This window comes from Temnothorax nylanderi, unplaced genomic scaffold (genome assembly GCF_030848795.1).
Source record: "Temnothorax nylanderi isolate EJ_2023f unplaced genomic scaffold, tnyl_v1.0 TNYL_tig0110_pilon, whole genome shotgun sequence".
In the NCBI taxonomy this organism is placed as follows: domain Eukaryota; kingdom Metazoa; phylum Arthropoda; class Insecta; order Hymenoptera; family Formicidae; genus Temnothorax; species Temnothorax nylanderi.
In genome coordinates this window covers 256,759-271,837 of record NW_027249172.1, presented here as the reverse complement: position 1 = coordinate 271,837, position 15,079 = coordinate 256,759, and the positions used below count along the sequence as shown (strand labels likewise).

Sequence of the window (15,079 nt, the reverse complement as noted above, 5' to 3'; positions counted from 1 at the left end):
TAATCGAGTGTGATTGGTCTATTTTCTTACGGCCTTACGATTATGACTAAAACTTTGTTACGTGCGACGGCCTTTACTTTTTATCTTTCTCTAATTCTTATGTCCATTTTTACCAATGTAGATTAAATTTAATCACGGTTTTAATTAATTTTTATCTTATTTTAGTTTTTTGAGACCCAGAAAAAAATAAAAAGTAAGTTAATTTATTTTAATTTTTTGAATTAGAAAAGATAAAAAGTTTAAACCAATTAAAATTAAAGTTAACCTACATTGGTAGAAATAAACATTAGACAATAGATTTTCTTATTGGATGTCGGATTGGACGCCAACGCAATGTGAATCCTCCTTTATGATGCCGTCGCGCTGGCCGCGCCAATACGAGCTTTATGATACACCTATGAAAAAACTCTACGGAGGACTCCACTCTTCGGCAGCCAATCAGCGCAGTTGGCAAATAGCCAGTCGACTAGCGGTGGAATTTTTGAAATTTTCCTGCGGCAATTCTGTTTATGGCGTCCGTATCGTCTGTATCTGCACCAGGGCTGGGGCAACATTCTTTCCGGTACTGCTGGGCTGTCTGTAATTCCACGTTCAATCGTCTCGGTGAATATTACAATCTGGCAAGGTAACGTAAAGAGGGATTCATTCCCGCGTTGTTATTCCGATATAACTTGGTCTGTAATTTCGTTGCCCTCGGCATACCGGTTCGTCATTCTGTGTAACGTAAATCTACCGTTTCAAAAACGTGCAACCTCCCCTTCCTCCCCGGATAGCCTGTGTGCCGTGTACGTTGTTGAACCATAACATTGCCTCGCTGTTTGTGTTTACATTCGGGGGGGGAAAAACGACGTTAGGAGCCGATTTACACCGAGGATCTGTGTAAAAAGTAGGTCAGTTTGTAGGGGCCTGGCAGGAAGCTTTCCCGAAATTCGCTTGTGCGCTCGACCCTCGGCAGAGATCGGCGGATTGGTTTGATACTCGGATTTCTCGCCGTTATTCTTGCGTCACTAATATCGTATTAACAATACCTTGTGATCCTCTGGACGAATTATTCCTTTCTTCCAATACTCGTGGGACATATAGCGAGATGCTAAACGCCACGCGTGGAATAGAATTTTGTTCTCTGGTACTATACGAAATTCTGGGTTATTTTATAAGCCAGTTTTTATTAAGCCATGAGAAATTTGTATATTTACTGCTGCGATTGAAAATAATAGTCACAAGTAATTAATTTTCATCATATTGCTATTGTCATTTGTAACCCAGAGTTATTTATAACCCAGAATACTTTTTGGACATAAATAATTTGCGGAGGGTATAAGAGCGTCTTTTAAGTGTAAATTTAAGTTTAGCTGGACACATTGCATAAATATTTAGTCTCATGAATATATTTGTGATAGGTATAATGGATAACACTGTTGAAAAGACTTCCGACATAGAGCGGAAGGCGGCACTCAACAAGCTACATAATATGCAATGGCTGAAAAATACATCTCATTCAGCAAATCCGTATGTTTAACCCTTATTTCTTTGTCTTAGTATATATATATTTTTTGTGCTGTGTATTAACATTGTTTTGTGCCTTCATGAAATCACATTTGTTTATCATGGATCATTTTACATCTTGATAATTTGATTTTTTTTAAGTATCTTCTACAGCATTAGCGTTTACTACAATTGCGATGTTGTTAACAATTTTGTAAGATATAAGAGACAAAGTAACTTGTCTTGTGTAATAATATGCGAGTACAAGTACATTATTGGAAGTATGTGCATTATAGGACTGTTATAAGTCATATGTAGATTAAATTTATAGTTACAGCATATTTATACACATTTGTCATGTATGTGCAAGATATTTTAGTTATAAATATTGGGGCATTTGATTGCGAAGCAAAATTAGAGAATCATGACTAATTAAGCTTAAAAAATGTAATCAGAATCTTGTTTCTCAGATTAAATCTCCATATAACTTATAGCTCTGAAATAGTATATGCACATTTTCTACAATTTGCTACTAATATATGTATTTTTGTATATATTATTACTAGCTGGTATATAAGAGGATGGACTATAAAGGTATATGTGGTAACATTTTGTCTGTGTCTTACGCTTTGAAGTTACTTTTATATTGACTTTTTATTACAGCGAAAAGGTAAAAGCTGTTGTCTATAAGCAAGCGCAAAAGCAGGATGAGGACAAGAAAATAGAAGATGAGGTTTTGGCAGTGACAGAAACAGTCAAGAAGCTTTTAAGTCGAGAATCCAATAAATATTCCTCAACAGATGATACATGTAAAACACATTTGTGTGATGATGCAATGCCTGAGAGCGATGAGAACGTGTGGAGTAAAGATATAGATACAGCTAATCTGTTTCCGAATGCTGATAAGCTAGCTGATCAAAAGAACGAAGAAGATATGCTGAGCATCGTGGAAAGTATTGTAACAGCAAAGGTGGAGGCTGAGTTCTGTATAAATCAATCAAGTACATCAGAGAACAATACTGAAGACGTTGTACAGTAAGTATAAACAGAATCTAACTTATTTGTATTAAATATCCTGTTTTGTTGTGATATTTTATATCTGTAATAAATTAGGGACGCGGCAACGAAAAGTTTTTCCGATTCACAAAAAACTGATGGAGGCGCAAAAGAGATGAAATTAATACATTCCGATGGTAATAATAATGATTCCAAATCCATAACACCGTGTACGTCAAAGGTAAACGATAAACAAAAGTCAACTTGCAAAATAACTAGTACAGAAAGCAGTAAACCTTCAACAGAACCAAAGGATAAAGGTAAATTTATATGTGAAGTATACATATACATATTTTTTTATCTGTAAAGTATATACCATATAAGTACATGTTTCATATAATTTTATGTAATATTAGATATGTAATATCTATTTCTAATATATATTTATTATTTATTCCATTTTCAGATGTGCAAGTAAGAACAAGTAATATAACAAAAATGGGTATTAAGACTGGCAGTAATACAAATTTAGCCAAAGACAATGAAAAGTTTTCCAGTCCTAGTAACGATTCCAAGAAAGCAGTTTCCAATTCATCGAAATCACTGAGCACCCCTGATAAAATTGGAAGGGATCACTTTAATAACAAACAAAATAATACAAAAAATACTATCGTAAGAAGACAAGAATTTGTAAAACAACGTAATGTCCCAAGAAATGCAATAGAAAAGGAGACGAAAAATGCTGCTGGGAAACCAAACGTGGTGAAAACAGGTGTCGAGACAGCTGACACGACATGTCACAATAAAAATTTAAACAGAGATAAAGCTTCACAGAAACTGCAACAAACAACGCCGAAACAATTTGCATCGAAATCAAAAGGTCAAGATTCTCTCAGAAAGAATACATCTAACTTCTCTGATGATAAAAATAAAACGGAGAAAGCGGCACATACGCCCGAAAATGTCGATTCGCCATTAAATGAAACTGAAAGGAAAAATGAGAAGATTGTTTGTGAAAAAAATGCTCAAAGCGATCAAAGAGCAAATCGCAGTATTGATTGTAGAAAAAATACTACATTTGTCGCGCAGTATAAAAATTCGGCGTTCTCGAGGCCGACGCAAAATATTCCGAGACATGCTGCGTATGGAAGAAATCCGTCGTATGCGTACACTAATCCAAAGTTTGATAGGGATCGTAATGGCGGTGCTGAACGTAGAATTCCGAAGCGAGAGCACACACCTGTTAATACATTTATAAAATCAGATACAGGGACTGAAGAACCTAACACAAGCAATTTGGAGAATTGCGCAAAGCAGAAGAAAGAAATAATTCAACCGATAAATGTAAAATCGACAAGTGAATGTATCGATTTAGCGTTTAACGATAGAAAGGATATAAAACCTGTAAAAGTGGAGACACAAAGTAAGGAAAATACGAATTCAAGTGTTGCTCATCCGGAACAAGAACTTACAACGTCAGAAGCACAACAGTGTCGCGTAGAAACGAGTGATATCTTAAAAGTCGAAAGTATTGATCAGCAACATAGAGATACGAAAAATGAAGAAACAGATTCGTTTAAACACTCGTCCTTTAATTTAACCTCTGATGAGTATTCTACAAATTCGCAGTTCAATGATGTGACACATCAGTATTCGGTAAAGTTAGAAAATATGCAACGCACGAATGATGTAAATCAATTTGAGAGCGGTCAAGCTATTTGGAATCAACCGTCTGATAATGCTGCGCAAAAAGGCGCGACAGTTATGAGTGTACAGCAGTCTATTCAAAATATGCATCTTAATACGCAACAGACTTTCACTCAAGCAGGAAATCCAACGAGGCAGATGTCGCCGTGGGAACTGAATGGCAGCAAGTTTTATGATCAACAATTTTCGGTTAGCGACGCGATGCGGCTGTCGCAGATTCCAAATACTTTCAGCGCGTTGCCATACGAGTACGACGCACCAATATCCAACGACAACAATGTCACCGCTACGTCTACGCTGGAAACTACGATGAGTAATAATAGAGAAAATTCAAATGTACTTTACAGATACGGACCGAACGTACAGCAGAGACCCGTTATGGCTTCAGATTATCCCGGTCATTCTTTATCACCATGTCAAACTAATCAGGCTAGGTGGAGTACCTCGGTGCAAGACGGTTTCCACGTTGAGCATCCGTATATTGCAGCGCAGCCTGCAATGATGCACGTTTACAATCCCGCAGCTTTTGGTCTTGACGACTTCAACAATGCGCATACGGTGGATTATGTCTCACATCCAGTTATGTACGCGCCGTATATGCAAACATGGAATTCACAGTTGCAGTATGCAATGCCTGTTCTGTATAATTCGCCATGCGCGAATTATACCACGTTTTCTCAACCTAGTGATCAACCGAATAATTTCAACAACGTGCATGACCAGCAGCAAAAACATAATCCTTACGCGCAAATGAATAGCTATGTTAGAGATACGTATGATACGAATACCTGCGCTGTACAAGCGCAGAGAAGTACTGCCGATAACGTTCCAGTAAAATCCAATTATTATTACAAGAAGTATCAAGACAATCGAGCAGTTTACGATGTTCCTCAATACATACCACCAGTTTCGTATTCGAGATCGCAACAATGTATGAATGTCATGCCTGCGACAGGTATAAATCAGTACAACGCACCGTATTGTCCGCCAAATCAGAGACATTATAGGCAAAATGTGTCGAATTACATGAAAAGGAATCAAGATTTCGCTTCTGATGACAATGGATCGCCGGAAGACATCCCCCCAATAATATCCCCGAAAGAATTTGTAACGGAAAATATCAGTCTTTCAAATAAGACTGATCAGTTTGCGACACGTGTGTTTAAACCGGAGTTCAGAATGAAACCGAATTCGGGGTATCGTCCGCCATCCTCCTTCCCAAGAGGCGGTTTCCGTAGAAATACGACTTTTCAAGATTTCCCGAAGGAATATACATATCCTGTTAGTATCGGCCGCGGTACATACAAAACCAAGAGAACATAAAAATGTTAGATCTAAACCGAGAGTAAGTTATATAAAATACGGGTACACATTCAAAAAATTTTTTAAATATTTTTTTTACCTCTTATAAATCTGATAATGATGATAATCTAATTAAGAAAATCAATAGTAAAGTTTTCCAAATTGTTCGATAAGACTGCTCCTACATTATTACTCTGATCTACTATAAATAATTATTTACTATCTCCTTTTCTATCTTTTGATATCTCGAAAAATATTACGTTTTTTATATAACAATCAGTTATTAAAATAGAAAATTTCTACTATATCGCAATTGCCAAGAAAACTAAATGTATATGTATTATTAAGTTTAGATTCATATCCTATTGTGATATCGGGTAACCCAAAATGGTGCTCACCTTGCACTTAAAGACTCGCTTTAAATCTTTATAGAGCTTAATACTATTCATAAATATATATAAGTTCTGTTTAAATCTGTAAGTTTTCACAGATGAGTAGTTCAGTTACGAATCGCGAGATATGTAAAAGTTCGAAACATATCAATTGCGAGAAATGTTCAACAAATATTTAGCATGTAAGATTTTCTCATGTTTGATTTATTATAATTTTAAGATAAAATGTTTCAGAAAACTATATATTCTACCTTATTTTTCTATCTTATTTTTGTGTTCAAATTGTATTGTTAATAGAGATGATATAGTTTATTTTTTCTGGACTGGTTTTATGAAATAAATACAATACATTTTGATATTTCTACATTGATTAATTTACATTACATCGTTAATTCTTTAATAAATTTCGTATTTTTTAAAGTTATTTTTAAAACATGACTCCTTCCTGTACATTTAATTTATAAGTTCAAAGTTCATCAAGATGAAGAATCTGGCAATGCACCGAAGTGTTTATAAAAATATTTAATCGAATCTGCTTTACATTTATTGATAAGAAACAAAAATAACAGACATTTAAACCATTTATTTAAAACATTTATTTATTATGTCTTTTAACTTCACTATTAACACTTACGATTGACAAAGGCAGGCCAGTTTAACATAAAAGTTTCATTATGTATGCTTGACGGAATATTGCACATATAAGAAATATAAAAAACTCCATATATATATGTTTATGTGTAAGATATGTATACACATATTAATTTACTTTATATATATATATATATATATATATATATATAATACAATAATTTGTCTTACATTTCGTGTGATAGCATGGCAGGCTTATTTCGAGACGAAAATTCTAACATTCGACATCTCTTGTGTGTATATTGGTGGCAACCAATATACAACAAAAAGATAAATACAAACGAGCTTTTACGCGGTTAACATATTCATTTATTACATTTATAAGGAAAATATTCCAGATATGTATCACAGCCATGTAGAGGCCCGTTCATTCGTTTTAGAGACGATCGCGAGATCGTGTGTCATGCCTTTGGGTCCTCCTAAAATTTCGATTAAATCGACTTCGTCTCTCGCCATCAAGATTTGCTTGTCGGATAGCGATTGTATACTCGTTAAAATAGCACAATTCGCTCGCAGCATTATTAATTGGCAATTGTTTTTCCTGAAGTCCTTTATCATCATACTGATACTCTAAAAATAATATAATATCAATATTAACATCTTAAAAGCAGGTATGTTTATCGATCAATTTTTAACGTTCTTTGTGTCACATGATTAATCATATTCTAATTAACAATTTTGCATTTATGTATAGGTAAATTAGCGGTTTTGAAACCTGTGCGGCGGTGAAGTCTATTCTGTCGATGTGCTCGCAATCCAATACGACATTCATCCCGGGATTTTTCGTCAGATACATTCTCAGATGATCTACCGCGGGGAACAAAATTCCAGCGCTGGGACGGACTAAGAAATAATCGATTGTCGAGATCTGCGAAAAGAAGATTTTTCATCCTGTATAGTTTCTGAAAGAATCGTTTCCTAAGAGTAAGAATATCTAAATTCGAAAGCATCAGTTTCGTTTCCTTACGTTTCTGTGCTCGATATTTATTGTCGGCCGCGCATTGAGGTATACCAATATAGCCAGATCGAGTAGCGTACCTATCAAAATTCCCAATTCGACTCCGACGAATAGACAAGCGAGGAACGTGACGAACGCCGGTATTAAATCACGTTCTATAAAGAAAAACGATATTTTATTCATTAATTTCGTTAGCATGAACTTTTAATTAAGGGGATATCCCCTCAAAAGTAGGCAAGTTTGTGATTTTTTTTTCATAAACGAATAAATTTAGAAAATTGTAGTTTTGTACATGTTATTTGTTACTATTTTATCATGATTTCTACCGCGTTTCATATAAAAATGATTAATATTTATTAAAAGAATAGAATTATTTTGAATATATTATACTCACTATTGCACTTCCAGATTGGAAGTATCATACCAATTTCTACCATGAATATCACCGCGCTAATTATGACAGAGCTCAATGTCGCTTTTGGGATGTAATAAAAATACGGAGTCAGTAAACTTAGCGAAAGTATGACTAGAATACCTGAAATTATTTGTTGTTAATATTTTTTTCTTTTTCTCTTTGAAGACGTTTGTGCGTTATTCTCCTCGTAAAAGATAACGCTCAATTTATCACAGACGTTTAATCGACTAAAGTTTACACGTCTATTATTAATCGGGTTTAGTAACATCTGTAGTTATAACTGCCGACGTAATATAACAACTGGTGTTATAAAACCGGATTAACTAACGTTTATACGACATATTACGTCGGTAGTTATAACTGCAGATGTTACTAAACCCGATTAATGGTGGACGTGTAAACTTAGTCAATGTTGTACACGAGAATGTGTAAGTGCCATTAAATCAATCAGTGAAATTTATACCTGTGTAGATCCCGCCCAACGGCGTTCTAACACCAGAAGCGTTATTCACTGCGCTTCTCGAAAAGGATCCTGTAACGGGCATCGACTGAAAGAACGAACCGACCAGATTACACAATCCGAGAGTCAGCATTTCCTGCGTGGCGTCCAACGGCATGCCATGTGCTTTAAATGATGAAAAAAATATTCAGGAAAATTCTTACATAATAACTTGGTATGGGATGCATGCGTCGCATATAATCGATTAAAATTCACTTATTCGATATTTTTTATCTACCAAACACAAAGAAATAAAATCGTTTATGGAATGACTTAATACAATACGATATGTGTTAAAAACGACTTGTACAAAAAGCTTTTGCGATGGCGACGTTTCCGATAATAGAGATGAGCGGTATGACCAAGATGCCAAACTTGAACTTCTTCGCCATATCGATGAATGTTTCAGTCTGGTTTCCAACTGTTCTCGAAAACGGAGGTGGCTCGACGGTCGGGAGGCCGGCGTCGATATGACCCGTGAGAATGTACGGTGCCCCACCGTGCGTTTCGAAAATATAAGATGCAACTGCACAAAGGACGACCACGAGAGCGTTCCTAGCTGTACCGATCGTCCAGAGGAACTTTTTCAGCTTGGTACCAGCAACCTCTCTGTCTTTCAAATGCTACCAAAAAAAAACCGATTAAGATTTACATGCTCGTACATACGCAACAATCTATAATCTTCTAATAAGAATTTCAACTTTTTTTTCTTGGTTGAACTACATATATAAAACTTCGTTTAACTAATATATTTTGTTGAAGCATTTTCTTTGAAGAAAGCCTGCTTGAATGACGTTATTTATACAGTTAAAGTTTTATATAGTTCAACTAAGAAAAAGAAACTGAAATTCTTAAAAGAAGATTATAGATATAGATTGTTGCGTGTATACGAGTATATAAATTTTAATTTGACACTTCTTTTTTTTCTGTGTACAGTTCAATCGGTTCACCTTCAGACCCAGTAAAGTTAGGATGCAGCAGCATGATAAAATCAAATCTGGTATTTTCGTGTCGGCGACGTGTTGTACCAGACCCGCCCAAATCTCAACGAAGCTCTCGCCGTGAATATTCAGACCCAGCAGACTCTTTATTTGACTGCAAGCGATGATGACGCTCGCGGCTGACGTGAACCCGGACACCACCGGTATCGATATGAATTCGATTAGAAACCCTAGGCGTAGGATGCCAAGTAATATCGTGATGCATCCGGACAAGAAGCAAAGCAAGGCCGCGTACTCGGGAATTCCACTGGAAAAAGAAATCATCAGACTCGGTAAATTTATTTTTATGTTATACAGCCTTGAGACGGCAAACGACGACTTATTTCTGGAGAGGCGACTTATGAAAAATGTCTTTTAACAATTCAATTATGTTACGGTTCAAGCGATCTCGCTCGATTAGCATACTCTTTCATTCCGCGCGACCGGATGAAATGTCAAGCGAGAACATTGTTATGTCAATCATGCGCACAAATGACGTGGCTCAATACAAGCGAGATTTACAGCTTCCGGTCAATGATTCTAAAATTAATTGGTTTCTAACCAGTGCTATAAAATTTACATTTTGTATTAAAAGAAAATGTAACAAACGACATTTAAAACTCTGAAAAACTATACGTCTCTTTAAACAGTGAAAAAGTTTCTGGGCTCTAAACGAAAGAAGCGCGAATTGATATGTGGAATTTGTCACGTGCAAAAGTTTGCAAATTTAAGTGATTTACTCTGCTATTTTATTAGTTTTACGAGAAGCTTTGACGTACCTCGCGTATGTCCAAGTCAGTAGAGATAACAACGCTGTCGGACCAATGTTGACTTCTCGACACGTGCCGAAGAAGATATACACGAAACTTCCCGCAAACGCGCTGTAAAGCCCGTATTGCGGATCTAAGCCCGCTAAACCCGCGTAAGCTATCGCCTGTAATTGCGATTATTACGTTTCTTTTTTTTAATTACTGACTGAATAGCGATCGAATAGCGTCAGGCAATCGAACGAACGTATACCGCGTTTTACGTACTTGAGGTATCAACGTCAGCCCTACGGTGAGCCCTGCAACAAGATCACCCAGTGCATCTTTTAGTTTATACTGCGGCATCCATTTCAAAATGGGAATTCTATCCTTAATCATTCTTTGGAAATTAGTTATGGCCATTGTTATCCACCGACTGTACTATTGTCCTTTTAAACGTCGTAATAAGGGTCGCGGTAAGAGATCTGGAAAGGCGATAGGTAATATAAATAAATAAATAAACTTTTATAAGTTTTACATATCTTAGAAACATTTTGATTCGTTTCAGATTCTTATCCATTTCTAAAAAAACACAATAATGTATATATATATATACACTTTTAACACAATAAGAGCAAAGCTTTGGAAAAAATTTGTTAAATTGTCTTTTTAAATTTTTCGTTGAATCATTCTTCTTTCTTTAAATTCTTGAAAATAAAATTTTTATTAAAAAATAATTGAAGTTTGCATGCTTAAAACTCTTTATTAATTAGATTTTATTTACCTGGAATTGTTTAATTAGACGAATTATAAATGAAAGTTCAAAATTTTACTGAATAAATTAAAATTTACAACACATTGTTATGTTCTGTAAATCATCCGTGTAATATAAAACATTAAATATGTTTCACGATATTTTACTTATAGTTCCGGACAGAAAGAATATCCAATTCGCAAATTTGTACGCAAGCGTTAACTGACACATCGTCTGACAACGATTAAGACTCACGTAACATCGTGTTTGTCTTCCGCTAATTGTTTGCAGGAAATCACCGCGTTTCATTATCCCGTATTTAACGTCTCGTGTATTAAACACGCTACAGGCTTGTAACTCAACAAAAAAATTTAACTTTAGAATTAATACCTTACTCTTCGCGTATTCTCATACGAATATACTTACTGCGAGAATAAAATTACCAGAACGCGATACGAATATAGCTTATCATAATTACACAAAAGTTCGCAATACATATTTTACAGCATAATGACGCACAATTACCACGTAGGAACTCACATTATTTTCCTTATCAGTGGCCACTTTTTCGAAAAAGAATGCGAAAAGGTACCGCCGTCCTTTAAGAGTAAAATCAACGGACATTTTCTTTTCGAAGAATCGATCGATCGTGAATGCAGCGTGGATTTTTTTTTTATAAGAATTATTCCCTCACGCTGCACCGCCTCGTTAATTCACATATTACGATTGCCTTCTGATCGCCGCACCAGTTACTTATACAATCGTTTTTTCACACTTTTGTTCAACTGTGCGCACCTCTTTGCCTCTTCGCGGTCCACACGGCATTCACGTGTTAACGCATGCGTTTACTCCTTCCTTCGTGTGACATCATCGCCGGAGATCGGCGGTTCTCAGATCGCCAATTTGTTCGACAAATGGGGGAGGGTCTTTTTTCATGGTCTTTTCATACCGTGTCTAACGAGGCTTTTGGATTCTCCGGCAGTAGATCTCAAGGCGACTATATTGTCCTTTGATCATGTGTCCTTTAATGTATCACGTTCGTTGCTCTCGATAACAAATATACGCGTAACAAGTAGCTATAACAGGTGTTTATGTATTTCGCGAAATAATAGCTCTTGCAATTGGCGTGCTCTTTCTACGAGAAACTAATTTCTAATCTAAAATTTCGATATTTTTACATTCGGCGCATTGCAGCCGACAGCTTGCAAATTTTTATTCAAAATAATAGATGTACGTAATCACGCGTGACAATTTTATTATAAAGATATTTAAACACGCTCCGAGAGAGAGAATTACTCTTATAACATCTTATGCCCTCTTATGCCAAAACTATAAATGTGTAAATTTTTACTTTTTGAGTAAAGAAGTGGGATGAATGTCTTAAAGATTCATAATTGATAATCTTTGATTCAATTCCACATACGGATTTGAAATTCGTAATCCGTGTAAAGAGAGCGGCTTCCTGGACCTTCAAATTGGAGGTGCATGTGGCCGACGACCGCATCATGTGGAACAACTATTGTTACGAATTGTTTATAAAAGATCTATTTTTAGAACAGGCCAAGACCCACTCAGAATCAATGTCGATTGACTGATTGAATTGACAATATACACGGATAGAGAAAAACATTTCCGCGAATTTTTTATTGCTTGAATACCGGTGTGACATAGACAATCGGAAAAAAGTCTTTTTATGACATAAAAAGAAGTATGCGAATAACATTAAGTGATATATATGTGCGTGAAGATGGAATAAGGTATTTCTGCACGAAGAATTTCTCGTTGTCTATCGGTTCCAGTTCAAACTTGTCATTTAAATTCGTGGCGTGCAAATGATGTACTGGAAATGTAATGCACGTAATTCACGAGGACGATGTATGCGTACTTGAACAGATAGGGCATATCAAAACACATTCTGATAGACGCAATACAAGTACAATGCAACGTTTAAGTAATATCCTTTTTCTCAGTTTATAAGATTAGCAGAGAGCGCATGCTTGAAAAACTTGATATATTTTCCGCGGAGCATCTTTCGAAAGATGAAATTGAAAGAATTTTGCCATTTTGATTTATTACAAATGTAGCATTAAAATTTAAAGAAAAATTATTAATAATATAAGCGTTAAAATAAAAATATTATTTGACAGTATATTATATAAATACAATATATATGTGTACACAAAGATTTCTAGATAACGTATCTAAATATATACATTTAAATAATAATATTCAATATATCTTCATATTGTTTCGGACGTTAGAGATATACATACACTTTGCGATTCGCTCTGATTCCCACATCGTAATTTAGTGTTGAGTTTAATAGATATACCGGAATTGCCCATGAAAACGTCCTTGCCTGTTTCCACTACCAATTACAGCAATTTGTTATCTGTAATGTTTAGCAAATGTAGAATTCATAATTAATTTGTGTGTGTGTGTATTGTGTCAAAAATTGTGTCACGTAAAAATTAATGGATTAGTAATAAGTATTTTTTTCCAAGGAACAATGCTATTAGAAAAAAAACAAGTTCCTCTAATTCTTATATCTTTTCTTGCGTTTTTATTATTCATATTTTACTTCTTTATCTTATATAATGATTTTATTTAGTTTTAACGAATGTCCTTGTCGTTCCTGCATTACGTACGTCATACAGGGATACAGGTGCAAAAAAGAGAAGAGCTGTGTAGAATTATTAATACACATGTCGTATTAAAATACATTTGTATTACAAATAATATTTTTACAGTTTATATAAAATGGAACACAGTTATGATAGGACGTTATAACATGCGTTAGAAATCTATAGAACATAAAAAGAAAAGCGCGTAATATTTTATACCTACGCTGAGTATAAAATTATAAAAATTCGTGGAATAATTTGATAAATTTTAACGAAATTAATTTTTTACTTTTGGCTTTATTATTTTTTGTATAAATAAAATCTTTTTTAATTAACTTATATTTGCATATTTAACATGAAATCCAGTAATTCAAAGAGATGCCAAAAAATAAATAAATAAAAGTTAAAGTTTTGCGCGCGCAAAATTAAATAATTATAAACTATATTGTTTAATTTCTTTTGATGCGTTTGATATAAGATAACAAATAAGTTAAACATTGAGTATTCGAACCGACACTTGATAATCTTCCTCTGAGAAATGAGATTAAAGGTAGTATGACATGAAATAAAAAGATAGCTTGAAAAAAAAGATTCGATATACATATATAAATTAGAGATTGAATATATAAAGATATTATTAAGGACTATATTCTGGGCAAATTTTCATGACTATCTTGGCTTTGGAGGTAATTGAAGAATATCGTTATTATCAACTATCGATACAAATTGTTTGATCATGATATAATAAATTACATATAATATTCAAATTTTACTTAAGTATATTTGTTTTAATATTTTCAATATATTTTAATATATTTGTTTCAATATTTTTATTTTATATATTAGCATTATTATTAGACTTATATTTTATATAATTTTTACTTTATATTTATAATTTTACACATTTCTTAATATTTCTAATTTGCACTATTTATCTTGCAAAATAATATTAACTTAAGATATACATATATGAAAAGATGATGTAGAATTATTTGAAAATGATTGCATCCTTTTATGAGAATCCAAAGAACATAAAGAGCCTAAAGTTTTCCTTTTGGTGTATTATAAATTAAAATATAAGAATTTTATTTAGCACAAGAAAAAGAAGCAGCGTCAGTTTCTCATTCTTGATAGATGTACAACGTAGATTACCATTTGTCCGACTGTAGACAAAATTCCAAATTGTAGTATTTTTCCTTACTTATCTGCATTCTTAAAATCAAATTTATTAGAACTATTTTTCTCTTACAAGAAGAATATCGAAACTGTCCCTTATCGATTTCAATTGACTTTGGATGTGTAGAACAATCATAAATAAAAGATTCGTATTTGTTTGCATGTACTTACTTTCAAAGCAGTATAATTTGATGTCAATGGAACATCCTTGGAATAGTGCTGTATAAAAAATATTTTAAATAAAAGTTTTATGGCGTTTAATTTATCTCATAACTAGTATTATAAAAAATCATATATGTATATAAGTAGAATTAACACACACAATCTAAGATCAATGAAAAACAAATTATCTTCTAAAGATCTTTAATCAACTTAAATTTGTATACACTTCCCT

The 15,079-nt window shown here is 34.0% G+C and overlaps 3 protein-coding genes across 11 annotated transcripts in view; 2 read left to right on the top strand and 1 right to left on the bottom strand.

Annotated features, from left to right (window-relative positions):
• The first annotated feature begins 462 nt into the window (after nt 1-462).
• LOC139776042 (uncharacterized) lies at nt 463-6,240 on the top strand. 7 transcript variants are annotated; one of them, XM_071712467.1, is made up of 5 exons: nt 504-1,126; nt 1,401-1,509; nt 2,149-2,520; nt 2,599-2,801; nt 2,948-6,240. In XM_071712467.1, the coding sequence occupies exons 2-5, from the start codon at nt 1,406-1,408 to the stop codon at nt 5,509-5,511; spliced, it is 3,243 nt and encodes a 1,080-aa protein (XP_071568568.1). In that variant the 5' UTR covers nt 504-1,126; nt 1,401-1,405; the 3' UTR covers nt 5,512-6,240. The 7 variants fall into 7 exon arrangements, with proteins under 7 accessions (XP_071568566.1, XP_071568568.1, XP_071568564.1 ...); XM_071712463.1 differs by having other exon boundaries at nt 504-1,223; XM_071712469.1 differs by having other exon boundaries at nt 505-886.
• A 149-nt stretch (nt 6,241-6,389) lies between these two features.
• On the bottom strand, nt 6,390-11,723 carry LOC139776043 (sodium-independent sulfate anion transporter). 3 transcript variants are annotated; one of them, XM_071712471.1, is made up of 10 exons: nt 11,426-11,723; nt 10,420-10,616; nt 10,165-10,319; nt 9,356-9,653; nt 8,716-9,028; nt 8,370-8,531; nt 7,886-8,026; nt 7,501-7,646; nt 7,249-7,401; nt 6,390-7,103 (listed from the first exon to the last, which is right to left on the bottom strand). In XM_071712471.1, exons 2-10 carry the CDS (start codon nt 10,552-10,554, stop codon nt 6,879-6,881), a joined length of 1,728 nt encoding a protein of 575 aa, XP_071568572.1. In that variant the 5' UTR covers nt 10,555-10,616; nt 11,426-11,723; the 3' UTR covers nt 6,390-6,878. The 3 variants fall into 3 exon arrangements, with proteins under 3 accessions (XP_071568572.1, XP_071568574.1, XP_071568573.1); XM_071712473.1 differs by lacking the exon at nt 11,426-11,723 and adding an exon at nt 11,141-11,296; XM_071712472.1 differs by lacking the exon at nt 11,426-11,723 and adding an exon at nt 10,916-11,294.
• Nucleotides 9,554-15,079, top strand: part of LOC139776041 (uncharacterized) — a 35,510-nt gene continuing 29,984 nt past the window's right edge. The window contains exon 1 of the mRNA XM_071712461.1: nt 9,554-9,678. The gene's annotated coding sequence lies outside the window, so the exon portion shown is untranslated. The remainder of the gene's footprint in view (nt 9,679-15,079) is intronic.

Coding starts and splice junctions, on each gene's coding strand:
- LOC139776042 (XM_071712463.1), top strand. CDS start 1,088: ATGCTAAACGCCACGCGTGGAATAGAATTTTGTTCTCTGGTACTATAC. Junction 2,521..2,598: donor AATACTGAAGACGTTGTACA/GTAAGTATAAAC, acceptor GTAATAAATTAG/GGACGCGGCAACGAAAAGTT. Junction 2,802..2,947: donor AACAGAACCAAAGGATAAAG/GTAAATTTATAT, acceptor TTCCATTTTCAG/ATGTGCAAGTAAGAACAAGT.
- LOC139776043 (XM_071712471.1), bottom strand. CDS start 10,554: ATGGCCATAACTAATTTCCAAAGAATGATTAAGGATAGAATTCCCATT. Junction 10,320..10,419: donor GGCTGACGTTGATACCTCAA/GTACGTAAAACG, acceptor TCGCAATTACAG/GCGATAGCTTACGCGGGTTT. Junction 8,027..8,369: donor GTTGGGCGGGATCTACACAG/GTATAAATTTCA, acceptor AAATAATTTCAG/GTATTCTAGTCATACTTTCG.